This window comes from Ixodes scapularis, unplaced genomic scaffold (genome assembly GCF_016920785.2).
Source record: "Ixodes scapularis isolate PalLabHiFi unplaced genomic scaffold, ASM1692078v2 PGA_scaffold2__306_contigs__length_199485367, whole genome shotgun sequence".
NCBI lineage: Eukaryota > Metazoa > Arthropoda > Arachnida > Ixodida > Ixodidae > Ixodes > Ixodes scapularis.
The window spans coordinates 184226991-184241177 of record NW_024609857.1 but is presented as its reverse complement, the minus strand read 5'-3'; the positions used below and the strand labels follow the sequence as shown (position 1 = coordinate 184241177).

Below are 14187 nucleotides of genomic sequence, written 5' to 3'. Positions count from 1 at the left end.
TGATTTAAACACAACCACCAAAAATAATCACAGCTATGGGTCATCGAAGGCAAACCAATCAATACTAAAAACAGACAAAAACTACGATGCCCGATTCTCTGGCTTTTAAAAAGCTGCTGTACATTGTTCTAAAAAAAAAAAAAGGTTGCGCAGCCACGTGACTTACAGAAACTTTCACCTCCTCCATATTTCTTCTTCCTCCCCAGTCCAGTTTTGGTTCCACGTTCGAGCTGTTTCGTATTTTATTTAATAAAAATACATGTGACGCCGCAGGAAAACACTGATTGGGTAGTCTTCGGACTTTATAATGTATCGCCAAATAAAAAATGAAAAAAAAAAAGTTTTGGGCGGTGTCGGTGTCCCTTCAATAATCTAATGTTTGGAAGTCGGACGTTTTCGGGAGGTTAAGGGATGACGGAGTGAGTGAGGTAAAACATGTGCTTATTTTCATCAAAGAATTGCCTGCCTCTGTTAAGTTATTCTGAATAACTGAGGTGATAGGTACCAGACCTTATGTAATCGACCAGTATATTGCCACGCGCGTCATCGAGCGACTGCGCCAGTCGCCGGTCTGCCTGCGCTGTAAGCGAGCCGGGCACATCAGCCGCGTCTGCCGCGTACCAAAGTGCTCGATGTGCTCCTGCTTCGGCCACGAGAAGGAGGGGTGAGCGAAGACCTACGCCCGAGAAACCGGCGGAGCGGCGGCGGAAGACCTTTCGCCCCAAACCACGGCTGTCAACGAGGCTGGGCGATCCGCTCAGGGACAGCAAGACGAATCTCCACCGACGGGTGAGCCCTGTCATCATGTTGGAGCGTACGGCTCAATTGAAGTCTCAGCCGGAGACGGCAAGGAATAGGTGGCTGGTGGTATCCCTAAACTAGGCAGCGCGGCACGCCAGTCGAGACAAAAGTCGCGCCTCGTGAGGCCTCTTCCCCGGCATCCGAGAAGGCGCCCTCCGAACGTCACATCATCAACGCGGTCGCCGAGTCCATCAAGCGTGGCCTTGACGAGAACCCTCCATCGACGCCGGGCATGACACCCAGGCCCAACCCGGGGATGGAGAGGACGAAGAAGGGACGTTTCCAGCCCACGCTTACCTTCACCCAAAATGACCGGAGGTGACTCAACCGCAAGTAAGGCGGCTGACACCTTCTTACAAAAACTGACGTCCGAACGCCGTGGCAAGCGCTGCAGTGAGACAGATGACTTGTAAGTTCCAACCAGCAATAATGGTCGCATCGCTAAATGTTCGAGGTTTAAGCGCCAGGAAAAAAACAAAAACAATACCAATTGCAGCGCTTGATGCTCAAAGAGAAACCCGAAATCTTAGCGGTGCAAGAGACAAAAATGGCTGAGGAGGAACAGGCTGATAGTGCGCTTGGACCTCTTCTGCAGTCGTAGGAAGCTTGTGTTACCCACGAAGTTGGTCTTTATGCCGGATCTTTTCTTTTTCTTAGAAGGTACCTTCTAAGAAAAAGAAAACTCCGACAACGGCAGGGACGTCGCCGCCCTCGTCGCAGTTAAGGCCCGTTCACACTCTTGCACCCGAGTACGACCGAGATAGACGGCAGCGGTTGGAACCTCTTAAAATTTCTTAGGACGAGAGAACACACTGGTGCTCTGGCGCCATCTATGCGGTTACCCTGAAACTGAATTCCACAAAAGCGAAGGTTTCTTTGGGGGATTTCCGAGGTCAAATACGCATAATACCTAGAAAAAAGGCTCGTTTATAACATTGACAAAAGTTTTTCAAGCTAAAGTAGAAAGGATAATGCGCGAGAAAAATAGAAATTATGCCGGACCACCAAGTTTACACTGCTACCCAATAGATGACGCCAGTGGGTCCTCTTGTTTAGAATTCCTGTACAGGCTCCCTACGGGAGCCAGAGTTGCGCGTTCACCCCTGAAGCGCCGGCTTTTCTGCATGGCATGCTGAGTCAGCTCCTCACGTGACTGAATTCTGCGAATAGCGGCGCCGCGCGTTCGAGGCGCGCGGCGCGCTCAAAACGACGAGGTAGAGGGGCTTAGAGCGATAAACCGGGGTTCCGGTCTGCACTCGGAAGTGACCCCCATAAGGCGGCTGCCATTGTACGCCAATTTGACCACTCGTCACATGATCAAAACGAATACGTGACGTCACAGGAAAGATGGCAGCGCCATGCAGCGGCTGGCCTCAGCTGGGCCTGAGCTTGTCGGATGCTTTGTTGGTTGTCGTTCGTCTCGGCGAGTTATATCGTAAAATTGTTAATAAGTGCCAAACGCAAAGGTCGCAGCAGCTTTCTCGCTAAAAGTTGCTGTGATTATGCAGTTACCTAGGGCTGAAACGAATTCCCCTAGGCCCTACATCCGACGCATACATTTCGTGTCGATTCTCAGACATTCCAACGTTCAAACAAAGCTAAGAGAATGCGAAAGTTTTATGTTAAAAGCACTCAAAGTTTTATCGATCCTCGAACAGATCCCGAATCCGAGCACCGGTACGGCGATACGGTGATGCTGCCTCACCGGTGTTAATATCCAGATGATCCACTGCGATATTGCGCAAAAAGGGTATAAAGTCTCATTCCTTCATATTTTCACATATACCTGCGTCAGCGAACACGAAAAAGCCCGAAGTCGTCGGAAAGCAGCTGCACATCATGGCTACCGCGCACCGAACAAACTCGCATCCGCCAGCTCCGGGCGCTGCCATCTTACCTGTGACGTCACGGCTCTTGGGAGTTCACGTGACGAGTGTTCACATTTGCGTAAAACATGGCGGCAACGGGGGGGGGTGCCACTTCCGAACTTCCGGTTTATCGCTCTAAGCCCCTCTACGGTCTACCTGGTTCGCTCAAAACCAGGGGAACGTACGCCGGGGCGCGCGCGACATCTTCTTTCCTGCACCACACTTGATCCGGCTCCTCACGTGATCGGATCTCGGCGAATAGCGGCGCGGCGGTACGTGGAAAACAGACGCGCAGCCTATACACTCTAAAACCGGTCCCTCATAAAAAACGCTGTCCCTCTGATTTTAGAGGGGACAACAATGCTTTCAGGGGGACAGCCCTTTTTAAGAGGGATATTGAAAAATAAAATAGCAACATCTAGAGGGACACCAACATATTAAGAGAGACCAAGGAAACCGTTTCGTTAGTCCCTCTGAACAGGAAAGACAGACAAAAAGATTCACGCGTGTCCCTTCATATTAAGAGGGGACCGGTCCCTCTTAACTGGACCAATGTAGTTCGGTCAGGAGGAGGGGGGCAGGCGCACTAATCCACGGTGCTAAGGCTTCGCGCCAATTCACGGAGAGCTGGAAACGGTCGTTGCCGGAGAGTCGCAAGCGTCATGCTGCTCGTTTGATTTCCTTCGGGTGAGTAATCCTGCCATATTGACGCTTTTGTTTTGGGTGCATTGCGGGTGGGAATAACGAGCCATCAATATTTTCACGCTGGCTGTGAGATGCACGAGCTTTGCATGTAGAGTGAGGGTGTTCAGCTGTAGTCCGCGGACGCGGTCGCTTCCTGGATCTGCTCGTTCAGTTAGGACAAAGCGTCGCTAATCGTTTGCCCTGCCGTGAGCCGCAGGGCTGTCTTTCGCACAAAACACTTTTAGCGGGTTAGGGTGTCCCAATGTGTACGCGTCTGTCTTAAGCTGGTGATATCAGACCATTTTCTGTCCGACGCTTTTGTCTACTTTTCAATTTCGAACGCGCGATCGTTCTTCTCCCAGCTCGAGCTGCTAACTTTGGCAGTGCTACGCCGGCATTTTATTGCCGGCAATTTCCTGGTATTTTATCCGTGAGCGTACACTGTAGGCATCGAGTACTACAAAGGATGGCATCACCCTCCCTAAGGCAAAGCCAACATAAAGGCACCCTAGCTGGGGCTGTCAGTGTTTGTGAGCTTGGCTCGCCGATTTGTTTCTCGGTGTGCACTCTAGATGCTTGAGGTTGACCGCCCGAGAGCGTTGATTGACAGAAACAATGTTGGCGATTTTGCGTTTGTTTGCCTTCACAATTCATTACAGCAATTTACACTGCAACGTTATGTTGTAGACATCGTTAGCGTTGCAGTGATTATGAACATTTTTTTCTCAAGTGGGCGACGAGTAAAAACCCATAATGTGTGTGTATGTTTGTGAAAAGGGCAGGGGGATTGGACGAGCAGAAACAAAAAGAAGAAATAAAGGTTTTTTTTTTTCTTCGCGTGTTCGCGTTGCGTCGGCGTCTGCGGGAAGGGTGTAGCGGCGGCCAGGGAGTACATTTTTTTTTCTTTTGTATTTCTTTGGCGTACTGTTTTGTTCGTTATATTTTGACGGTCGTGCAGGCACAGCTACCGGCTTTTTTTTTTTTTTTTTTTTGGCGCCGACTATGTTTTTGTTTTTGGAGATTTTATTTATGATGTTTATTATGCTCTTTGTTTTCTGTAGCTGGCTGAATATTTTTTTTTTTCTGTGTCGTGCATCCGCGAAAAATATGTAAACAGAAGTTTGCTTTTTTTTTCTTCTTTTCTTTCTTATGCGCTTTAGGGCTAGTGCGTTGACTGTGGGCGTTAAATGACTGACCGTTATTAACAATCTTGTTTTCAGAGTGAGGCAATGGCAACGAACGTTGACATGAAGGGAATCAGGCGGGGGTTCCGCTCGGATTGCTCGTGTAAAGAGCTCTACCGGGACCCTCTGCACGGTGGAACGCACCACCCTGAGTGGTGAGCCTACTGCGGCCACCCGCACACGGTTCACAACGAACTCGGTAATTATTAACTTTTTGTATTCCGGTATGTAGGTAGGCTCTATTTACGTTCTGTTGGCAAATGCACTGCTACTGAAAAAAATAAAAAAATAAAAAATGAATGGCTTGCGGCGAAATATTTACAGAAATGTAATTTTTTATTTGATTACCGTATTTACTCGCATATTGGTCGATACGTCGTATAGGTCGACCCCCTAACTTCGGGACCCCCGAAAAAAAAAAAAAGTTGAAAAATATAATACCGGGATTCGCGTATTGGTCGACCCCCCAGTTTTGATGAGGCGATTTTTGAAAAACAGGTCGACCTATACGCGAGTAAATACGGTATGTTGCTTTCTAAAACATGCGCTAGATCACTTCTGCAGCTTCGAGCCGCAAATGCAATCCATGCTTTCCAAAGCACATGGGGCTTCTAAAGTTCATCTACTACTAAATGCGTTTTCGTTTTGTCTTGGTAATACAGAAACAATTGATTCTCGTAAATTAATTAAAACTGCAGTCTATTCTCGTACCAAAAATTAATAGTAGCATAAGTTGCGTCATAAGCTAATGTCACTCGCTATTTCATCGCATACAGATTGGGTTCCGAATCTTTGAACTGTTTGCACTTTATTTTCGCATTTGTTTCCTATCGCCTGCTTGATAACAGGTGAAAGCGCGTGATTACCTTTATTCTAATTCCCACCCTCTGTATCTAAAGGAAAACAATATGGTCTTTCATTCAGCTAAAGGTGGATGCACAACTTCGGTTCCATAACACGATTGTCACCATGCTGGGAAACCTGGAGGAGGTAAAAGGGGCCTTCTGCGGAGACAACCCAACAACATCCTTGAACATTAAGACCATCCTCCGGTCTCGATTGGCCAGTTCTTTCATCACCTATGGTATGTGAAAAAGCGAATGCAAAAATAGAAATCTAAATTTGACGCTGACGCAAGTTTTTTTTTTTTTTTTTTTTTTTTTTAAGAATTGCTGCTTGCAGGACGATTTTACCCCTGACGAAAAAGTTCCAAGACCCAAGACTTTCTTCGGTTCGGAGAAAGGGATCGTTTCTTGGAACTGGTCAGTGAAACTCACCGCTAGCACGACTATGGAGGGGGCACTAGTCATGTGCTTATGGGTGTATTACATAACGGGACTCTCCTACCCCGTGGCATGTGGACAAACCCTTGGACTCCTCTAGGGTCTGCTCGTTGAAAATAAAGTGTTTCGATTTAGTTTATGTCGGAGAAGCTCATAAAATCGCTTATGGCCGTTCAAAAACAACAGAAATTCTGAGGTTCTGCTGATGGCAAGAGACGCCGAATAATTAGTTTTTAATGCTATGAAGTAGGTAACTACGCTCTAAAAAAAAGCACAGGAAACTACTTTCCCGAGCCAGCACTTGGAAAGTCAATCACCGTAACTCACGGAAGCAGCTCAGCGAATCACGATGCCGAAACATAAGATTAGACCAAAAAAGCCAGTCCGAGTTGTGACATTAACCAATGCAAAACATCACGCTTGTTGTGCTTAATGTCGCAACTCATTTTTTTGGTATAATCATATGTTTCGGCATCTACATTCGCTGAGCTGCCTCCGAGAGTTATGGTGATTGTCTTTCCAAGTGTTGTGCGCGAAAGTAGACGCACGGGCTTTTTTTTAGAATGTACTTTTCTTTTTGTGTTATCTGCTAAAAAAAGGTTTTTTTTTTTGTTTTTTTTCCAGCACGATTGTATTGTTGTTGTTTATGATAGGCAAAATGAGTCACTCTGCAGCACGAAATTTTTCGTGTGACAGCTTCCAAGAAACGCCGATTTCTGGCGTTGTTCTAAGTCTTTTTTTATTCGTAAAAGCTACCAGAACATCGTTATAGAATTATTATTTTGATGAAGACATATCAAAATATTTTCTTGTGTCATGGCAAATAAAACAGTGTTTACTCTTAAAGATTGTTACTGTTTCCTTTAATACATTGATTCCGTTTATCAAACAAGATATACAGATCAAATTTCAATTCTGCTACGCAGCACAAAATAACTTTGGTTAAACCATATCAGCAAAAGTGCGAGAAGTGCAGTGCAGCATGTCACCTGACACTCAAAACACGAAGGAGCAGAAATTGTACGATACAATAACAGAGGTAACTTAAAGCCGGGGTCACGCTGCTTATACATTATACAAAATACATTCTGCAGACATGTTCCAATGCGAGTCACCGCGACATCCGTGCTTTGTATGCCACGTGACAAAGTAACCTCTTGATTGGTTACCTCGTGGCGTACGAAGCGCGGATGTCGAGGCGACTCGTTTCGGAACATGTCTGCAGAATGTATTTTGTATGAAGTATAAGCAGCGTGAGCCCGACTTAAGGGGGACTATGCCCCTGCATTTTAAGCGGGCCACCGTCCCTCCGAATTTAAGAAAGAAAATATCTAAAAACTGTCCCTCTTAATTAAGGGACTCTGACCTCAAATTTAAGGGAGACGCCGCCTCGCTTACTTAAGAGGGGTGGTGTCTCACTTAAGTAAGAGGGAGCATCTCCATGTAATATTAAGAGGTCTGTCGCCCCCCTTAAAGTTAAGTGGGAAAAAATCGAAGAAATGTCCCTCTTACTAAGTGGGACCGGGCTTAGAGTGTACAGGAACTCGACTCTTGTTGTTAGAGATATTGAGAGGTTCCAAGGCACCAGGTTCTAAGAGGTCGGAACTGTGTGAACGGCCTTTTGCTGTAACTGCTGACACCGATGGCGGTTCATCATGTGCGATTTTTGTTCTGTCTTTTCAGGGGCAATTGGGTTTTCTGTATGCGCCTAGCACGGTTAAAGACTGTTTTTTTTTTAGTGGATTACGCCGTTTACTAGAATGCGATAAGGTGATCTGTTGTTTGACGATTTTAACTGCGTTGTAAAGGCAGCAGACTGAACGCCCTTGAATCAGAACCGCGACACGATTGTGCAAGTTTTAAGCGAACTGGTCGAAACTTTGACTTCGTTGGCGCTGGAACGATGAAGAATGAAACGAGCAAGATCCATTTCAACCATTTCCGAGCGTCGCCTCATGCGCGCCTAGATAGAGTGTATGTGTCGGCCTCAGCAGCACCAATGTTAGGAAGTATCGCGTCACGCCAGTTTTCTTTTCGGATCATTACTGATTTCGACAACAAACTGCGAAAAAGCGCCGACGAAGGTCAAGTTAACCTGGAAGCTGTGGAAGCTCAACAAAAACCTGCTTGATTATGAAGCTTTTCTCGGAGCGGTAGGTAACAATTTCAAAATGTTTGTTATAAGAGCAGCGGGCGATATATTTGAGACATGTGAATTCATCGAGCAGGAAGTTAAGATGCTTGCCACTGAAACGTCGTCGATTTTAGCGTACGAGGCAAGGTGCGACGAACGTGGCTTAAACGAAGATTTGCAAGCGCTGTTAGGAGCATAGTGTGAGCGGCCCGGCACAGCTCTTAAACATTCGGAAACCGTTAAGGGACCACCTGGCGCATTTTCATTAAGATGCTTGCCATTTAAACGTCGTCTATTTTAGCGTACGAGGCAAGGTGCGACAAACGTGGCTTAAACGAAGATTTCCAAGCTCTGTTAGTAGCTGAGTGTGAGCGGCCCGGCACAACTCTTAAAAATTTGGAAACCGTTAAGGGACCACCCGGCGCATTTTCGTTGAAAGCGTTACCGCGTATCCATTGTTCGGGCTTGACCACAAAAGTACCTGGTGGAAGAGCAGCAGACTAAACGATCTTTGTCGGATGAAAAAAGATTCGCACTTCGCAGCGAAATTGGCAAGATCGTATACAACAGAGTAATTAACACGAGCCTAATTAGTATATAGCAGGCTTTCGTCGCACACAATAGGCAACATATTGAAAGCCAAGTTGAAGGAAGGAAGAACACTATGTGTGGAAATCGTCTGAAGCCCCTGCCGCGATCAGCAGAAGACGAGCAGGAAAGTCACGCGCAGCCCATCAATATTCAAGAGGTCCGGAGAACAATAGACGATTTGCCAAGCTCGAAAACACCAGGACTTGTCGGCTAGGGGCCCTATTACGCGTGGTAGCGGGCGTCGGAATATGCGCGATACTTGCTAATTTGTACGCTAATTATTAAAAATGAATAATTGACTTTGTATGTACTGAAAATGAGCATGGTTCTCAATACAATATTTCTGAGCGCCTCCGAAAACCACCAAATCAGTAATTTGCGGAAATACATTGAGCACGTGAGAAACGCAGGAAGTGCGGTACAGTTATTACTCGTGGAGCAGGTACAACGCTGGGGCCCTGATAAGAGACGAAAAAATCGGGCAGGTGCCTTATCGAAACCGTTAGCCTTGTACCTGCTCCACGAATCGTAATTTTAGCGCACTATTGCGCATCTCCCGCGCTCAGTCTTTCTGAAAATTAATGATTTTCAGTTTGTTTTTTGATAACGCTCAGAAAATTTCCAATTGGAGCCATATGTCTATTTTCACTAACTGAAAATCTAATTAGTCATTTTTTTAAATAATTACCAATCTAATTAGTAATTATCGCTCATTTCCTGTCGTCCTCCACCACGAGCAATGCGGTTTCGAGAAAATGATGTTTTTACCTCAATTACACTAACTTTAGGAATGTTCGACAGTCTTCGGTGAAACGTCCGGTTTATCAGAATGAACGATTTTCCCTTATGAAACGCCTCAACATGAAAATGCTAAGGTTAGCTTTGTAAAGGGCTCATGCAAAGCAGTTATTGTTTTCAAGATTAGTATTTGAGCGAGTACAAAACAAAGAAATTATTTATTTATTCATATTGAAGGTGCTGCCCGCCCGCTTTAGAGGACAATGTGTAGGAACAACAGAAAAAAGTGAGAGAAGCAAAAAATTCACATAAACATTAAGTAAAACCAGTAAACAGTTTAGTCCTTTGAGTCTATTCTAATTCAAGTTCGTCAATTGCACAAAAAAGAAAAGAGCAAAAAAGACAATTATCGTCACGCTGCTGTGCGACTCGTTCCACTCGCACACGGTATGCGAAAAAATAAAAGGAGTATATTGAAATAATATTTCTCCAACGGAACTCACGAATCAGTTTCTCGTCCTTCTGCCATGTGTCACGGCTCACGTTATCCTGAAGATCTTTATTATGCTATGTACAACTTTTAACCTCTGTACTTTCACTCCACATGACAACACAGGTAGTCCAGTCGCAGCGTACAACGGTGAAACATCTTATTTTTGCCACATTTTATTTAAATGAGCCAAATGCACGTTTTAACCTTTTCCAAATGTTCTACATACGGGCATGAATGAAGGTCTCATAAACTTTCCGCATATTCTCGTAAAGGACGGATTAGAAACTTTTGCGCCGTTAGCTTTGTTCCAGGAGTACAGCACTGGTATGAAGACACTGTTTGCTTTGGGTTATCTTTATTCATCTCAGACAGAGACATTAAAATTTTGTAGTCACCGTTTTGGCTTTTAGAAACACCAGGTAGTTCTCCCAAATGGACCTTATCATGTATATTCTGATTCGAACATTCTCCTTAAAATACCTGCCTACCTTCACAGCATAATTCATTTTTGGATTTTAACTAAAACAATAAATATCATCTTTGTGAATTACTCACTGGGGGATTCGTGCGGTAAATACGTCACAATGTCACGCAAGAAAGTGGTTTCCTAATAGTTTCCATTTATACAGCAAGCATTGTGATACTTGGGAGATCAAGCGGGAATTGCCGTAATAGAGACTTAAGTGAGAATCTGAATCTGATCTAAGTATTTCCCAACTAAGCAATGACTTCACAAAATCTTGACGCACATTGTGTCCCAGCTGACAACACGCGAAGTAGAAGCAATAAGCTGGGAAGTTTCAGCTGTTCCGTTGTGTCTAATAAGCAGTAACTAATTTCCTAAAAAAAAATTTAACTGGACGCGACTACTAGGCTCTTTTAATATTCTTTTCAACTCTGACTGCTGGAAGTTTTAGTTATACGCCTAAAGGAATCTCTGCAAAGTCGTGTATAGTCCACCGCTTCCAATTCCTTCCTTGACCCTGACCATATCATGCTTGAAAATTATACTTGGGCACAAATTTGAGCTACATTTACTGGAACAGCACAAAGAGTTTTCAGACAGGATAATATTGGCCAAAGCTCGTTAGTATACCTCATTGGAGCAGCGCTGCAAGGGCGCTTTTCACAGAGCGGATAAGTTAATTTCGGTATACAGTCATGTCTCTTTAATGTGAACCCCGTTAATATGGATACCCCACTGTATGAAGAGCATTTTCGGGGGACGGACTGGAATAATACCTGCACTTTTTTCTCGTTACTATGGACAACCCGCAATATGATAGAGATATCCATATTAACGTAACATCACTGTATCTTCCTTTTATATTGAATTTTGTAAGGAAACTCGATGAAATCTATGACCAACAGCCATTTATTTAGCTAGACGCAAGCAACTTTGAATGTAAAAAGCTCGAGAAGAGGACGCGAATGATAGCTGTAACTCAAACTGCCGGTTGCAGATCCCTTCTTATTTTTTTTTAAAGCAGAGAAATGAAGACACAGATAACGAAATTGTCGCTTTAATAACTGAGATAAACAAAAACATGCAGCCCGACTGAAGTATTCTAATCGAAAGCTCCCCATGCCCCCCCCCCCCCCAAATAAGAAAAGTGAAACATATACAATTGAAAACGAACCTGTTGGTTAATAGATACAAAACTTGAAAGTATAAAGGACGAGGACGGGAACAGGACATCCTTCAAAGATGTCCTGTTTCCGTCCTTGTCCATTATACTTCCAAGTGTCATACTTTCAAGTTTTGTGAGCACCATATGTAGCCAGTAGAGTTGGAGCAGCTGAGGTGTAGATGCAGATATCACTTCCCAATAGGGCACGTCCGAAAGTCTCTGTCCCCACCCGTTCACTCTATTGCAATGTTTCGTCGCTCCTTCGCGTCCCAAACACTTCGGATCCCCTGCATTTAGCATTTTATTTATAAAATGATTCCAGTAAAGCCGACTATTGAAAATACACTTCTGCCGATGCTGGTGCATATATGTGTGTCTGAGCACTTCTACAGAAAATACCATAAAGGGGAACTTTGACGAATGGAAACTAAATGTTCACAATATTAACACCAAAACAAAGCAAAAAAAAAAAATAAATAGATAAGAAAAAATGTTTTAATATAGCAATTTGAAATTATGGCTACAATTATTTCCTGACCAACTTTAAAATCCGATATAGAATATATTGTGAAAATAAATTAAACTTAAGCGGTCCAGTTTATATCACATGTGGAGGCCTAGGGATATATATATTATTTAATAAGTGAACATGTGAATAATTATAATATTTAAATGTCACCAAAACGGCAAATATGCGATGTTTAGCATTTTTAATTTTTTTTATGAAATATGCGATAGCAGTTTAGTTTAAAGTGAAAAATAAAAAAAAAACACGTACTGAAATCTGACTCACTGCTATTCTTTTCTCGGCTACACACTGTCCGCTAACTTGTAGCCATATAGCTTTTTGGGAAGCAAACATCCCATGTTATCTACGACGATCCACTAACGCCGTCATCTACTCGCTACTCCGCCGGTGTACATTTAATCTTTAATCCATTCCATTATTCGGCCGCCAGGCCGCGCTAATCTTCACTGCACATCAGGGTAAGAGAGCGCTCTTCGGTTCTCTCAATCACGACTTGTCCGCTGCTTTCTCTCCTCTGCAGCTGGAAATAACTTTTGTGTGCCAGGGTTCATACAGCACTGACTCAGGAAGCTAAACTTTAAGATTAAACCCCTTTGTGCTCTCTCTGGCATTGCACTCGGAGAGCTGATCACTGCAATCTATGGAGGCAGCAAGGTGAAGGACGAGTGCAAAAAACCTCTCAAACCACGAGATACATTTTCGATTGGAGAGCAGATTGCATGTATGACAGTGCACACCGTTTCAACTAAGATTAATGTTTACATAGATTTTTGTAATTTGCGTTTCACGTGGTCTGTGCGGCAAGTAGTACTTCGGGCATTTTCCCAGCTCTGGTGATCTCAGGGGGTTAGCTGTCTTGTACAAAGCATATATATATATAGATATATATATATAAATATATATATATATATATATATATATATATATATATATTGGATTTTGTACTCTCTTTAGTTCAGCGCCATTCCTCACTCCAACTATCTAGTTTAATTCTTGGCCACAAGAAACCTTACTTTTTTTAAAGATTTGATAACCCTGACCTGAAGTCGTATTATTCGTGCTTTACCACCATTATTGAAACGACCGAAAGTATCCAGATGACGAGACAACTAGACTGTCATTGCTCACCTGAGTAACAAAAAGTCATTATATTGTAATAACATTTTTACGTGTTTTTTTTTCGATTTTGTAAGGCAGTTCTTCTCCATTTGCTCATTTCGTGGGTTCCTCTTTTAACCCACTCATAAAATGACTTGATATAATATAAAGTTCCGAACGCGGGAAAAATAATTTCTACTCGACTCGTCATTTGTCGCCTATCACCTCACATTGTTCTATATAATTTCTTTACGCGTTAACGTGTCCGTTTTAGCACAACTTAAGATCGCCGCAGGCAAAATAGTTAAAGGAAATAAATTGCCACCTACAAGGTTTTCTTGTAATATTTACAGATTTGTTAAAAAGACGACGTTAAAACTACAGTTGTGCGTTTGTACAGGTCCGTTTTACGAATAGGTGGACATAATATGTAAGGCTAATTGTAATAATCCGTTCCCTCGTTAGGTATATTTAGTTAATTATACGTTTTAATTAATGAAAATAGGACTATGTTTCCGATTAGAAACTTGTTGAGCATCATCAAAACCCACTAAATCGACTCATTTTAGAAATATATCAGGGCAGCATTTTACGGCTTCCTACAAAAACGCACAGTTTGGACGCGCTTCTGAGTTTCGGTTTCTTATCCGAGCGCATCTTTGCGCTCGCGGCCACACACCCCCGTAGTCGCGGTGCGAAGCCACCTCGCATCCTTCGTAGGATGGAGGGAAGTATGTCGCATGTGTGTTGCGCGTCTCGGCCACGAGGAAGTAACACTGCGGGCGCAAAGATGCGCTCTGATAAGCCACTGAAACCTAGAAACGCGTCCAAAAATAAAGTTTTTATGGAACGCCGTTAATGCTGCTCCTGTCATAACTTTCTACAAAGAGTCACCTTAGTGGTTTTCGATGACGCTCAGCAAGTTTCTAATGGGAACAATACGTCTATTTTAACTAACTACAAATTTAAATAAAATATATACTTAATTAGCCAACTTATCGCTACAATTAACCCCTATGCTACGACCCCTGGTCTTTAACTCATCTGCACAAACCACATAAGTTTAGCTTTCACGACTGTTTTTTTAAGCAAACATGCTCAGCTTGAATAAAACACCATGCATACATGGGTTGCACGTGACGTCATTCAAAGA

At 43.6% G+C, this 14187-nt stretch overlaps 1 protein-coding gene across 1 annotated transcript in view; it reads left to right on the top strand.

Moving 5' to 3' along the window:
* Positions 1–1109: 1109 nt before the first annotated feature.
* Positions 1110–14187, top strand: part of LOC121836677 — a 141516-nt gene continuing 128438 nt past the window's right edge. The window contains exon 1 of the mRNA XM_042291639.1: positions 1110–1210. Coding sequence (XP_042147573.1) covers positions 1110–1210 — 101 coding nt within the window. The remainder of the gene's footprint in view (positions 1211–14187) is intronic.